The 14,168-nt window shown below is 43.4% G+C and overlaps 1 protein-coding gene across 1 annotated transcript in view; it reads right to left on the bottom strand.

The window, feature by feature from the left end:
• LOC143782851 (carbonic anhydrase 13-like) overlaps nucleotides 1-14,168 on the bottom strand; it is a 53,312-nt gene that overhangs the window by 26,365 nt on the left and 12,779 nt on the right. The window contains exon 2 of the mRNA XM_077270767.1: nucleotides 2,403-2,600. Coding sequence (XP_077126882.1) covers nucleotides 2,403-2,600 — 198 coding nt within the window. The remainder of the gene's footprint in view (nucleotides 1-2,402; nucleotides 2,601-14,168) is intronic.

Genomic DNA, 14,168 nt, shown 5'->3' with positions numbered 1-14,168 from the left:
AAAGAAAAACGAGTGATCACTGATCATCATTACTTTAAGAAATGAAGGTCAGTCAGTCCGAAGAATTGGGAAAACTTTGAAAGTGTCCCCAAATGCAGTGGCAAAAACCATCAAGGGCTACAAAGAAACTGGCTCACTGGCTCAATGCGTGCTCTTCATCATCAACCTCACAGTGTTTAGAAAATGATCCTGTGCTGAGATAATCTTATAAATGTGTCCCTGCTGTGTAATGGCTGTGTCTGACCATACAGGGCCACGGTCTGATCATACTACAGCTACTGGGCAGGAGGGAGCAAAGAGTATACAGACATTACAGCACGGGATCACTGCTGATTATTTTTGTGAGGGGAAACGTTTCCCTGCCTGTTTTTAACCCCTTTCTGACCTCGGACAGGATAGTACGTCCGAGGTCAGATCCCCTGCTTTGATGTGGGCTCCGGCGGTGAGCCCACATCAAAGTCGCGACATGTCAGCTGTTTTGTACAGCTGACATGTGTGCACAATAGCGGCGAGTGGAATCGCATTTAACTACCGCTTCCGGCCATCCTGCCGGAAATGCGCACATCGCCGACCCCCGTCACATGATCGGGGGTCAGCGATGCGTCGGCATAGTAACCAGAGGTCTCCTTGAGACCTCTATGGTTGCTGATGCCGGTTTGCTGTGAGCACCACCCTGTTGTCAGCGTTCATAGCAAGCCTGTAATTCAGCTACATAGGAGCGATCTGATGATCGCTGCTATATAGCTGAGCCGATCAAGTGGTGCCAGCTTCTAGCCTCCCATGGAGGCTATTGAAGCATGGCAAAAGTAAAAAAAAATGTTTTAAAAAAACTATGAAATAAATAAAAAAAATATAAAAGTTTAAATCACCCCCCTTTCATCCCATTGAAAATAAAACAATAAAAATAAAATCAAATATACACATATTGGCTATCGCTGCGTTCAGAATCGCCCGATCTATCAATAAAAAAAAGGATTAACCTGATCGCTAAACGGCGTAGCGAGAAAAAAATTAAAAACGTCCGAATTAGTTTTTTTTGGTTGCTGCGACATTGCATTAAAATGCAATAATGGGCGATGAAAAGAACGTATCTGCACCAAAATGGTATCACTAAAAACATCAGCTCGGCGTGCAAAAAAAAAGCCCTCACCCGACCCTAGATCACGAAAAATGGAGATGCTACAGGTATCGGAAAATGGCGCAATTATTTTTTTTTTTTTAGCAAAGTTTGGAATTTTTTTCACCACTGAGATAAAAAATAACCTAGACATGTTTGGTGTCTATGAACTTGTAATGACCTGGAGAATCATAATGGCAGGTCAGTTTTAGCATTTAATGAATCTAACAAAAAAGCTAAACAAAAAAACACACATGGGATTGCATTTGTTTTGCAATTTCACGGCACTTGGAATTTTTTCCCCCATTTTCTAGTACAAGAAATTGTAAAACCAATGATGTCGTTCAAAAGTACAACTCGTCTTGCAAAAAATAAGCCCTCACATGGCCATATTGACGGAAAAATAAAAAAGTTATGGCTCTGGGAAGGAAGGGAGCGAAAAACGAACACGGAAAAATGGAAAATCCCAAGGTCATGACGGGGTTAAACAATGTTTTAACTCAGAGAAAGAATCACCTGAAATCCCATGCTGTTATGTCTGTATAGTCCTTTGCTTCCTCCCCCGCCAAGGAGATGTTGTGTATGCAGACAATGTTCCTTTATAAGATTATCTTAGCTCAGACTTTTTTTTAAAACACATCCAAATGTTGAACTTATTTTTATTGAACAGTTATTAATTAAAATGTTGATTAAAATTAACTTTAGTCTTGGTAAAACCTCTTTAAGGGATTAACATGAGTTAGCCTTATTCTGACTCCATAAATAGGCTGCGAGTGTAGGGGGCCTGAAGACACCATTTCTATGCTGCCTGTTTATGTACCAGTACTCACACATAGAGACATCATCACATAGCTTGAACTCGACTACAGGAGACCCATATGAAGTGTTCAGAAGAAGGTCTATGTTCAAGCTGAATTCTTGTAAGATGCATAATTACAGTATTAGTAGCTGTAATGGTACAATAGGTCAAAAAGACTATTCTGAACTAGAGCTGAAGACATGTGCTTCTTAAGATGGCTGACACAGGATGAGGAACAAAAAGAAAGGGGGATTGCTGACATCAGAGCTAGGGAGGTAGACAGAGAGAGAGAGGACAAACGTCTAATGGGCAAATCTTACTGCAAAGCAATACAATAGTAGCAATACAATGCTATATGATTCCCAAGTCGTGAGACATGACAAGTCTTTCTTGGGTTAAATTCATGTAGGCACAGTATACGTTTCAGTCATGTATAGATAATGTATTAATGTACAGTACAACTATACAGAGAGGATAAAAACCAACCTGATTTGTCCTGGTCATCATCAAATTCAACACTGAATGTATGGCCCCTATTCACAATAACTTTGGCAGAGGACGGGTCATAGTCAACATTGAAAGGTGGCAAATTCGGATCATAGGTAGCAGCGTCAGTGATGATATCAATCGGTGACTGACGATCTCCATTAGCATTAGGGAATAATTCATGCCACACTTCAGGACCTGCATTTAAATGGGAAAAATTATTTCTTTACAAGGTAAACCTATCCGATCATGCATAGAAATGATGCACTGATATACAGAATATACTGGTAAAGCATCTCCAAGATTCCTAACTGGTTTTAAGGACCATGTTACCCCTGTTCATATTATAAAAAGTAAGCCTTCCATTCTCTAATTCATGTAAAATGGGAATCAGTGAAGGATCATACAAGTATCCATCGAGTGGTCCATGCTGCTCCTACAAACCATTGCTCTAGGATATCTACAGGGTGGGCCATTTATATCGATACACCTAAATAAAATGGGAATGGTTGGTGATATCAACTTCCTGTTTGTGGCACATTAGTATATGGGAGGGGGAAACTTTTAAAGATGGGTGGTGACCATGGTGGCCATTTTAAAGTCGGCCATTTTGGATCCAACTTAATTTTTTCCAATGGGAAGAGGATCATGTGACACATCAAGCTTATTGAGAATTTCACAAGAAAAACAATTGTGTGCTTGCTTTTAACGTAACTTTATTCTTTCATGAGTTATTTTCAATTTTATGACCACTTATAAAATGTGTTCAAAGTGCTGCCTATTGTGTTGGATTGTCAATGCAACCCTCTTCTCCCACTCTTGACACACTGATGGCAACACTGCAGAATGAATGCTAGCACAGGCTTCCAGTATCCGTTGTTTCAGATGCTGCACATCTCGTATCTTCAAAGCATAAACCACCACATTATGGGTGTCAGGTCCGAGCATTCCTACATGAACAGTTACATGGAAAGTGGATTGTTCGTCGTGGGCCAGTTGAATGGCCACCAAGGCCTCCTGATCTGACCCCCTTAGACTTTTATCTTTGGGGTCATCTGAAGGAAGTTAGGCAACGGGGAGCCAGCTGTCAATCAGCATGTCAATGTTTCTGATCAATGTTTCATATATGGTCTAAAAGATTGTTGTTGCCATAGACACATCTCATGTGAAGAGAGACTGTACTGCCCAAAATATGCAAACTGTTTGGGTATCAAGCAAATGAGTTAACCCCTTCCCATAAATGCAATTTTTTTTTTGTCCTTTAGTTTTTTTATCTCCTTTCTTCCAAGAACTATAACTTATTACTATTTTTCAGCAACATACCCATAAGGCATGGGAGGATGTGTAATTTCTAATTATACCATTCATTTAACCATATACTGAAAAACAGGAAAAAAAATTCTAAGAGTGGTGAATATACAAAAAAATTTTTTTGGGGGGATATTGTTGTTACAGTGCTCAATGTGTGGTAAAAAATACCTGAAAACACGATTCTTCAGGGCATTACAATTATATCAATGTCAAACTTCTATCGTGGCTTCATATTTTAGTGGTTAAAAAAATAGAAATTTAAAGCATCCCAATCCACTTTAAATATGAAAAGAGCACTATTTAACTTAGCTTGGTATCAACTTAACAGTTAATAAGACAACTTTGTGCAAGTGGAACTACACTCCATTGATTCAGGGTTTTCAAGCTGATTTAAGCAGAAGATCATCCTCGAAGTTGTCTTGGCTCGGCAGAATACATGCAATAAAAATGGTGTCATTACCTCGTTTTCTATATCTCTTCAGATCCCTTTCGGTTATGATACCAGCCAGAACGTTTTCTCATTTACACACTATGATGTCTACGTTCCTATGGTTAGGAAAAAAAAGCAGAATTGCACAAAAAACCATGTTCCTCCACAGGAAAGCGGGGAGGATATCCATTCCTAATTTAGCGCTTTATTATAAGTCAGCACAGATTGCCCAACTAGTCAATACTTGTTCATATAATAATAAACTCAGATGGGTTCTTTTAGAATCTTTTCTCTCTAAGCCATCATCGCTACCGGCTTCCACAGGGTCTAATAACTATGGCGCCTTTTACAGTTCACTCATAACTTCTTTGGAGGAAAGTATGGTTTAAATATAAACTGCAATCTAATCCCCCCCACTGACCGCTATATTGCACAATCCTATGTTTCAACCAGGCCTTGAATCACAATTTTTTTCATGGTGGACGTTGAAGGGAATTTATATACTTCTGCTCCCCATTCAACATTTTGCTTGATAGACAGGAATTTGTTCAAAAGTATGAACCCCCAGTCAGAGAAATTATGCGTATAAATCAGATATTCCATTTCGCCAAGCAAATTCTTCCAGGTAAAACTCCTCTCCAGGCAACGAGCTTTGAAAATAAGTGTTTAAATGATCCGTTAGGAAGAGGAACAATCTCACTGATTTATTCTACCATTAGTCTGCCACATGATGATAGAAAATTAAAATACATGTTACAATGGGAAGAGGATGTAGGATTTGATATGTCAATTGATGAATGGTACCGCAGTTGTGATACATTGTCAAAAGGCAGTTACCAAACTTCCCTTGTAGAGATTTCCTTGAAAGTTTTACACAGTGCCTACTATGTACCAGAAAAAAAATCTAGAGCATTTTTCCACGTGCCTCTGGTGAATACTTAGAGGATGTAAGATATCAAGCCACATGAAACACATCTGGTGGACTTGTACAGTAGTATCTGACCTATGTATTTATATCTAGGATGCCAATCTCCGCAGCAAGGTAAGGACAGTACATTTAGGGTCAGTGGAGGCAGGGGCGTAGCTAGAGCTTTTGCCGCCCGGGGCTGTTCCCGAGTTTGGCGCCCCCCCCCCCTAGAACGTATGCGATTTTCACACTTAGTCATGTACCGACGAGCTCCTCTCCCTTAAGCTCCCAATGTTCAGTGAAAAACTGAGAGAAGCAGAAGAGAAGCTCGTTGTTACAGGACCATGAGTATGAAAATCGCATATGAGTGACGTGTCCATGTGTCGACGACTGGAACCTGCAGAGGTGAATCCTGACATCGCAGCTTCTGAATTCTCACAACTAATGCATTGCACACTTTTAGGATTCTCCCTTGCCGGTGGACAGTCATGTCAGCACAAGCATGCGATTTGTATACTTCCGACCACATTCCGACTAGACGTGCCTGGCCTCGCTCAGTTCATTTTCATAGAGTGAGGCCACACATGTCTAGTCAGCACGTGACCGCATGTATGTAAATCGCCAGCACCAGAGAATCCTGACAGTGTGCAGGGTGCACTGTGAGAACTCAGAAGTCTGCAGTCACAAAGAATGACTGCAGACTCATTACAAACCTGGACATCCCCTTTAATGCTCCTAACATAAATAAAAACATGAGAGTTAGTCAGTATCACAAATAACATTTACATCCAGGTACCTTATAGATGACGTCGCCTCTGGAGCCATTCTTCTTTTCTTCATCTTGTCCAGATCCCATGATGAGTTTTCTCATCCACAGCCGTCTCTGCAGACTTCCATCTTCTCCATTCTTTTGCAGAAAGTCTCCACATGACGCCCTTAAAGATACAAGTGTCATTATAATGCTCCGGAATAAAAAATTTCCCCGCACTATATTGTCTGCACAAAATATGACCCCCACACTGTCCGTCTTATGGTACATGCTCTTCACACTGACCTCTCCTTTCTATACCGGACCCCTCTTCACACTGACCTCTCACACTGTGTCCCCCCTATAGGGCCCAGTATTTATACTGTACTCTCTCATCACACTCCCCCTCCTTTGTATACTATCCCCTCCTGGCTGTGCCCTTACACTGTCCCCCATGCTACGCATGCACACATCCCAACACCCTCACTCCCCGTACTCTGTCCACATACGTTTTTCACATCGCTACTCATACTGTGTCCGCATACATTCCCCCGTTTGACCCCAAGCTGTCTGCACCCATCCCCCATACTGTTTCCTCATATATGCCCCCCATCTCCCCCTTTGCTTTTCATTTTGTGTCCTCAGATCTCCCCCACACATTAAATCCCCCCATCCCCATGACAAATCTCCCCCCACACACAATAAATACCCCATCTCCACTCACATTAAATCTCCCCCCACAATAAATCCCCCCATCTCCACTCATATTAAATATCCCCAATCCAATAATATATCCCACTATCCCCACTCACATGAAATCCCCCCCCATCCCCACTCACAGTAAATTCCCCCCAGAATATATGCCCCCCATCCCCACTCACATTAAATCCCCCCCACAATATTTTCCCCCATGCCCACTCACAGTAAATCCCCCCCTGCACCTTCGGTGTCTTCAGCTCCACTCACAGTAAATCCCCCCCACAATAAATGCCCCCATCCCCACTCACAGTAAATCCCCCCCACAATAAATGCCCCCATCCCCACTCACAGTAAATCCCCCCCACAATAAATGCCCCCATCCCCACTCACAGTAAATCCCCCCCACAATAAATACCCCCATCCCCACTCACAGTAAATCCCCCCCACAATAAATGCCCCCATCCCCACTCACAGTAAATCCCCCCCACAATAAATGCCCCCATCCCCACTCACAGTAAATCCCCCCCACAATAAATGCCCCCATCCCCACTCACAGTAAATCCCCCCCACAATAAATGCCCCCATCCCCACTCACAGTAAATCCCCCCCACAATAAATACCCCCATCCCCACTCACAGTAAATCCCCCCACAATAAATGCCCCCATCCCCACTCACAGTAAATCCCCCCCACAATAAATGCCCCCATCCCCACTCACAGTAAATCCCCCCCACAATAAATGCCCCCATCCCCACTCACAGTAAACCCCCCCCACAATAAATGCCCCCATCCCCACTCACAGTAAATCCCCCCCACAATATATGCCCCCATCCCCACTCACAGTAAATCCCCCCCTGCACCTTCGGTGTCTTCAGCTCCAGCCTCCACTCACAGTAAATCCCCCCCACAATATATGCCCCCCTTCCCCACACAGTAAATTCCCCCCCTGCACCTTCGGTGTCTTCAGCTCCATTGGAGCACTTACCACCGCTCTGCATCTCCTGCTCTGCCGCGCAGGTGAGTGACGTCAGCAGCGTGATCACATGACCTAATCACGCTGCTGGCGTCGCTCTGACCCGGCAGTCAGAGCTTCAATTGTACTCGCATCACAGATACGAGTACAATTGAACACTGGGAGCCGGCACGCTGCAGCTTCTCTGTGCCGGCTGTCAGCTTGACAGTCGGCACAGAGAACAGCTGACTCCCAGCGCGGGGGGTGACAGAATGCAGCCGCCGGGGGAGACACTGCGGACCGCCGCTTTAGGCGGCCCGACTGCGCCCCCCTGCCGGCTGCTCCCCCCCTAGATACGCCATTGACTCACCCCCGCATTGTGCCGCCCCCCCGCATTGTGCCGCCCGGGGCGGCCCGCCCCCCCCGCACCCCCCTTCCTACGCCACTGAGTGGAGGGTAATTTAGCCTAGGCTTTCTTACATCTACCATGCAAACCCTTTGATATGTTATGTATCCATTTTTTTACTTATGTTTATGTTTTTAGAGTTCTGGTTTATTGTTTGTGCTGTTTGGGGCTCCTGATTAGGAGCTATTGACATTGCATATTGACATACCCCCATTGGGATCACATTAAACCCCTTTTCCTCTTCCTAAACACCACGGCACTAATTTCCTTCAATTTATGTTATATGTTAAGTACCGGTTGCACTCTATATATGTAGGGAACTCTAGAGTGCATATAGGGTTAGCCGTCGGTGAGCGGGGGCACCACATTGCGTTCAAGCTAGGGTGCCAACCTCCACTGTTAGGAAGGGTTCACAAGGGTCCATTAGGGCCAGTCAGGGGTGTATGGTTCTCCAAAGAGCATTTAATCTTTAAATTTTGTAGGCCCTGGGTTGGGTTCCTTTTTTGTCCTTTTAACATTTTTTCAATAATAATAATAATAATAATAATTTTATTTATATAGCGCCAACATATTCCGCAGCGCTTTACAACTTATAGAGGGGACTTGTACAGACAATAGACATTACAACATAACAGAAATCACAGTTCAAAACAGATACCAGGAGGAATGAGGGCCCTGCTCGCAAGCTTACAAACTATGAGGAAAAGGGGAGACACGAGAGGTGGATGGTAACAATTGCTTTAGTTATTTGGACCAGCCATAGTGTAGGGCTCGGGTGTTCATGTAAAGCTGCATGAACCAGTTAACTGCCTAAGTATGTAGCAGTACAGACACAGAGGCTATTGACTGCATAAAGTGTATGAGAACATGATGCGAGGAACCTGATTATGTTTTTTTTTTTTTTTTATTTTAATTAGGCCACACAGGGATAGTTAGGTTAATGCGTTGAGGCGGTAGGCCAGTCTTAACAAATGCGTTTTTAGGGCACGCTTAAAACTGTGGGGATTGTGGGATTAATCGTATTAACCTAGGTAGTGCATTCCAAAGAATCGGCGCAGCACGTGTAAAGTCTTGGAGACGGGAGTGGGAGGTTCTGATTATTGAGGATGCTAACCTGATGTCATTAGCGGACCGGAGGGCACGGGTAGGGTGGTAGACTGAGACCAGAGAGGAGATGTAGGGTGGTGCTGAGCCATGGAGTGCTTTGTGGATGAGGGTAGTAGTTTTGTACTGGATTCTGGAGTGGATGGGTAGCCAGTGTAATGACTGGCACAAGGTAGAGGCATCGGTGTAACGGTTGGTGAGGAATATGATCCTGGCAGCAGCATTCAGGACAGATTGGAGCGGGGAGAGTTTGGTAAGAGGGAGGCCGATTAGAAGAGAGTTACAATAGTCCAGACGAGAATGAATAAGTGAGACAGTAAGAGTTTTTGCAGAGTCGAAAGTAAGAAAAGGGCAAATTCTAGAAATATTTTTCAGATGCAGATAAGAAGAGCGAGCCAGTGATCGGATGTGGGGGGTGAATGAAAGCTCGGAATCAAGGATGACCCCAAGGCAGCGGGCATGTTGCTTGGGAATAATGGTGGAACCGCACACGGAGATGGCAATGTCAGGCAAAGGTAGGTTAGTAGAGGGAGAGAACACGAGGAGTTCAGTTTTTGACAGGTTAAGTTTCAGATAGAGGGAGGACATGATGTTAGAGACAGCGGTAAGACAATCACTGGTGTTTTCTAAGAAGGTCGGAGTGAAAGCAGGAGAAGAGGTGTATAATTGGGTGTCGTTAGCATAGAGATGGTACTGGAAACCAAATCTACTGATTGTTTGTCCAATAGGGGCAGTATACAAAGAAAAGAGGAGGGGTCCTAGGACTGATCCTTGAGGAACCCCAACAGTAAGGGGAAGGTGAGAGGAGGAGGAACCAGCAAAACATACAGTGAAGGATCGGTCAGAGAGATAGGAGGAGAACCAAGAGAGAATGGTGTCCTTGATGCCGATGGAGCGGAGCATAGTGAGGAGGAGCTGATGATCCACAGTGTCGAATGCTGCGGAAAGATCCAAGAGAATTAGCATGGAGTAGTGACCATTAGATTTAGCTGTTAGTAGGTCATTAGAGACTTTAGTGAGGGCAGTTTCAGTAGAGTGTAAAGAGCAGAAGCCAGATTGAAGAGGGTCAAGAAGAGAGTTATCTGAGAGATAGCGGGTAAGACGGGAGTGGACCAGGCGTTCCAGGAGTTTAGAGATGAAGGGAAGATTAGAGACAGGTCTATAATTAGAGGCACAGTTTTGGTTGAGGGAGGGTTTTTTAAGTAATGGATGTATGATGGCATGCTTAAATGAGGAGGGAAAAATACCGGAAGTGAGGGAAAGGTTGAATATTTTTGTTATGTGAGAGGTGACAGCCGGGGAAAGGGACTGGAGGAGATGTGACGGAATGGGGTCACTGGTGCAAGTGCTCGGGCGAGAAGATGCAAGGAGCCTGCTTACTTCTTCTTCTATAACTGGTTCAAAGTCAGAGAGTGAACTAGATGCAGTGGGGGAGGGAGGACAGTGCCTGGTATGAAGAGATTGGGAGATGATTTCCTGTCGAATGTGGTCAATTTTTTCTTTGAAGTAATTGGCCAGATCGTCAGCGCGGAGATCTGTGGATGGGGCCTGCTCTCTTGGGTTGAGTAGGGACTGGAAAGTGTCGAAGAGACGTTTAGGGTTATTGGACAGCGAGGTGATGAGGGTGTTGAAATAGGTTTGTTTGGAGAGGTGAAGGGCAGAGTTGTATGTTTTTAGCATGAACTTATAATGGATGAAATCTTCGGGTAGATTAGATTTTCTCCACAGACGTTCGGCGCACCTGGAGCACCGCTGCAGGAAACGTGTTTGCAGCGTGTGCCACGGTTGTCGCCGTCTGTGTCGAGTTGCTCTATGTATAGGAGGAGCAGCATCATCCAGGGCACTTTGCAGGGTTTCATTGTAATGCTTCAGAGCAGAATCAGGACATGAGATGGAGGAGATTGGGGCCAATGAGGACTGCAAGTTTTTCATAAGTTTCTGGGTGTTAATGGCCTGTATGTTTCTACAAGTGTGGAAAGTGGGGGTGACCTGAGCAGGGTGGCAGTTCTTGATAGAGAATGAAAGAAGGTTGCGGGCAGAGAGCGGGAGAGGGGAGTTTGTGAAATCATCCACTGAGCAGAGGCGGGAGAAGACCAAGTCAAGGGAATTTCCATCTTCATGCGTTGGAGAGTTAGTATGCTGCGAGAGGCTGAAAGAGGAGGTTAGAGATAAAAGGTGAGAAGCAGATGGGGAGAGGGGAGAAGCAATGGGGATTTTGAAATCACCCATGATAAGGGTGGGGGTGTCACAGGAGAGAAAGTGTGGAAGCCAGGTGGCAAAAAGATCCAGGAACTGATGAGAGGGGCCAGGAGGACGATACACCACCGCCACTCACATGGAGAAGGGGACGTAGAGTCTGACAGCATGGACCTCAAAGGAAGGGAATACAAGTGAGGGTACTTGGGGGATAACTTGGAAGGTACATTTGGGTGAAAGGAGCAGACCAACACCTCCACCTGCTCTGTTGTCCGATCTTGGGGTATGAGAAAAGTGTAGTCCACCATATGAGAGAGCAGCAGCAGCGGTGGTGTCTGACTGCTGGATCCAGGTTTCAGTAAGAGCCAGGAGATTAAGAGAATTAGAAAGGAAGAAGTCATGAATGAAGGAGAGTTTATTACACACAGAGCAAGAATTCCAAAGAGCACAATTGAAAGAGACAGAAGGCATGCATGGAATATTAATAAGGTTAGAGGGGTTTCTGTGTGTAGCAGTTGGGAGGTTTGACTGGCTATAACATGGGGGCCGGGGTTTGGAGAGATGTCTCCAGCGACTAGGAGAAGGAGGATAGAAAGAGTGAGCAGATGGTTAAGTGATTTGTGAGAGCGTCCCTTGTGTTGGATGGTGGGACTGAATGGATCTGCGCTGTTAAGCAATGTGAACAGAGCATGAGTGCTATACATAGGAGAGGCAAGGACAGAGGGGCCGATATGGATGGAGTTTAAAGAGTTTATGCAAGGGCGGTGAGTGAATGCAGCAGCCAGGATATAGATTATACAGATACATATGGTGAGTATTTGTTCTGTTTCAAGTGAATAGGGAATAGGTTTAGTTTTTCTTACCTGTCTCCTGCCCTGTCTAACTGCCATGTTATAACTGCTGCATACTTAGAAAAAAAATACTTTGAATAAAACTACACAAATAATAGTGCACGAATGCACCCCTGCATGAATGCATCCCCGAGCTATGTCTACATTTATAGAAGGCTAGCTCTTAGATCTCAATAAATCAATAAAGATTATCCGTTTCAGGTATTAGCACATGTTAGTCCTGTTAAATTTAATACCTGTGTATCTACTCTATATTTTACTTGAATCTGAATTAATATATGATTTTGAGGTCATTAGTTCCATATTTGCGAGGTATACCTTGAGACAGTTTATGGTAATATGGTAATATTTTTGTAAATGTATAACCCTTGTGTAACTAGATTCCTTGTGTTTTACCCTACCCCTACCTCTGTCTTGTCTTCCCTTTTGTTAATTTGAGATTAATAATTGATTGCTGAAATAATAATATGTGCTCCCTTGCATGGGAGAGTGATTTTTGAATTTTGATTTTATATTTCAAAATAAAACTTATTGAAACTAAAAAAAATAGAAATTTAAAAAAAGAAAAATTGTTTGTGTCTCCATTTTGTAAGATCGTAGCTCTTTTTTTTGTCAAAGGAGAAATATGGGGAGGGATTGTTTTCTGTGTATATATGACATTTTGATTGAATTTTTTTGCATTTTTCAAAGGGCGTTATGGCAAAAAAAATCTGGGTGTTCAATTTTTCTGTTTTTACATTGGATACCATATGGATTAATACATTTTAGATTTTGATAAGTCGCACAATTGCAGATGTGGCAATACCAGATATGTACATTTTTTGCAGATGCGGCAATACTAAATAAAGGTTTATGCAGCAAAAAAGAAAAATGCAGATAGCACTCACCGGTCCTTAAAACTTCATCCTTTATTCAAACTTTAAAATGTCATGGCCAGAGGAACAGGTTGCTGGGATGTGCGAGCTGGTGTAAGACGACGGCCGTTTTGCGCCACTCAGCGCTTCAATGGGTCTGATATAGACCCATTGAAGCACTGAGTGGCACGAAACGGCCGTCGTCTTACACCAGCTCGCACATCCCAGCAACCTGTTCCTCTGGCCATGACATTTTAAAGTTTGAATAAAGGATGAAGTTTTAAGGACCGGTGAGTGCTATCTGCATTTTTCTTTTTTGCTGCATATACCCTGTTTTGGCATGAGCACCCGGATTCCATAGATGCGGTCTCCATCCGGAAAACACTCCATTCAGCATATGGTTGTCTGGCAATTATATTTTTCTTTCTTGTTTAGCTAAATAAAGGTTTATGCACACGTTTAGTTTTTGAGGCTGATATTTCTGTTGCAAATACAAGAATGTTGACAGGAAAAACACTGCGTAAAATATACACATTTTTGCTGCAGTTTTAATGTTTATTTTCATATGAATGGGAGAAAAACACTACATAAAGAATTGACTTTCTATAGATTTGAAATAAATGCTTTGGAGGATCAAATCTACAAGGAAAAAAATAAGCAGCACGTGCATGAGATTTCACAAATGTCCTTGAATTTGCTGATACTGTAAAACACTGTGATTTTTCCACAGCAAAGATGCACGTAAAAAAACATAATGCATGGACAAGCCCTAAGTTTATTTTTTGTATTTATTTACTGTTAACTGGGGAAAAGTGGGGTGATTCAAACTTTTCTGTTTTTTTATTCATTGATTGATAGTGATTGACAGCAGCATTTAAGAGGTTAAACAACAGTTATAATAACCTCTGGCCAATACTGTTGCAGGGATATGCCAGCTGTGTTACACAGCCGAAACCTGCCATGTATAGAGCGGGTTCAGCTGCTTGAAGCATCTGCATACATCCGACATGCGCTATACATGTACATCAGAAGGGTTTAATGATTGTTCATGTAAAATGGTCTTAAATGGGCACCGATCAACTGATATGTCCTAAGTGTACAACAACAAAAATGATGAAATGAACAGTGAGATGCATCTTTTGTGCAGCTGCAGGTTGGGTCCTCAGAATCAGCTCATTTGGTCATTTGGACCAAAGAAAACCTTCACAATTCAACCATCACCTTGCCATCATTCTGTCTTTCTATATATTTTCTTGCACTCTAGATCTGCATGTACATGTAGAATGCATACCTCCCAACCGTCCCGGAT

Source organism: Ranitomeya variabilis, chromosome 6 (genome assembly GCF_051348905.1).
Source record: "Ranitomeya variabilis isolate aRanVar5 chromosome 6, aRanVar5.hap1, whole genome shotgun sequence".
Lineage (NCBI taxonomy): Eukaryota > Metazoa > Chordata > Amphibia > Anura > Dendrobatidae > Ranitomeya > Ranitomeya variabilis.
The sequence above is the reverse complement of the archived record's forward strand: the minus strand, read 5'-3'. Positions and strand labels throughout refer to the sequence as shown.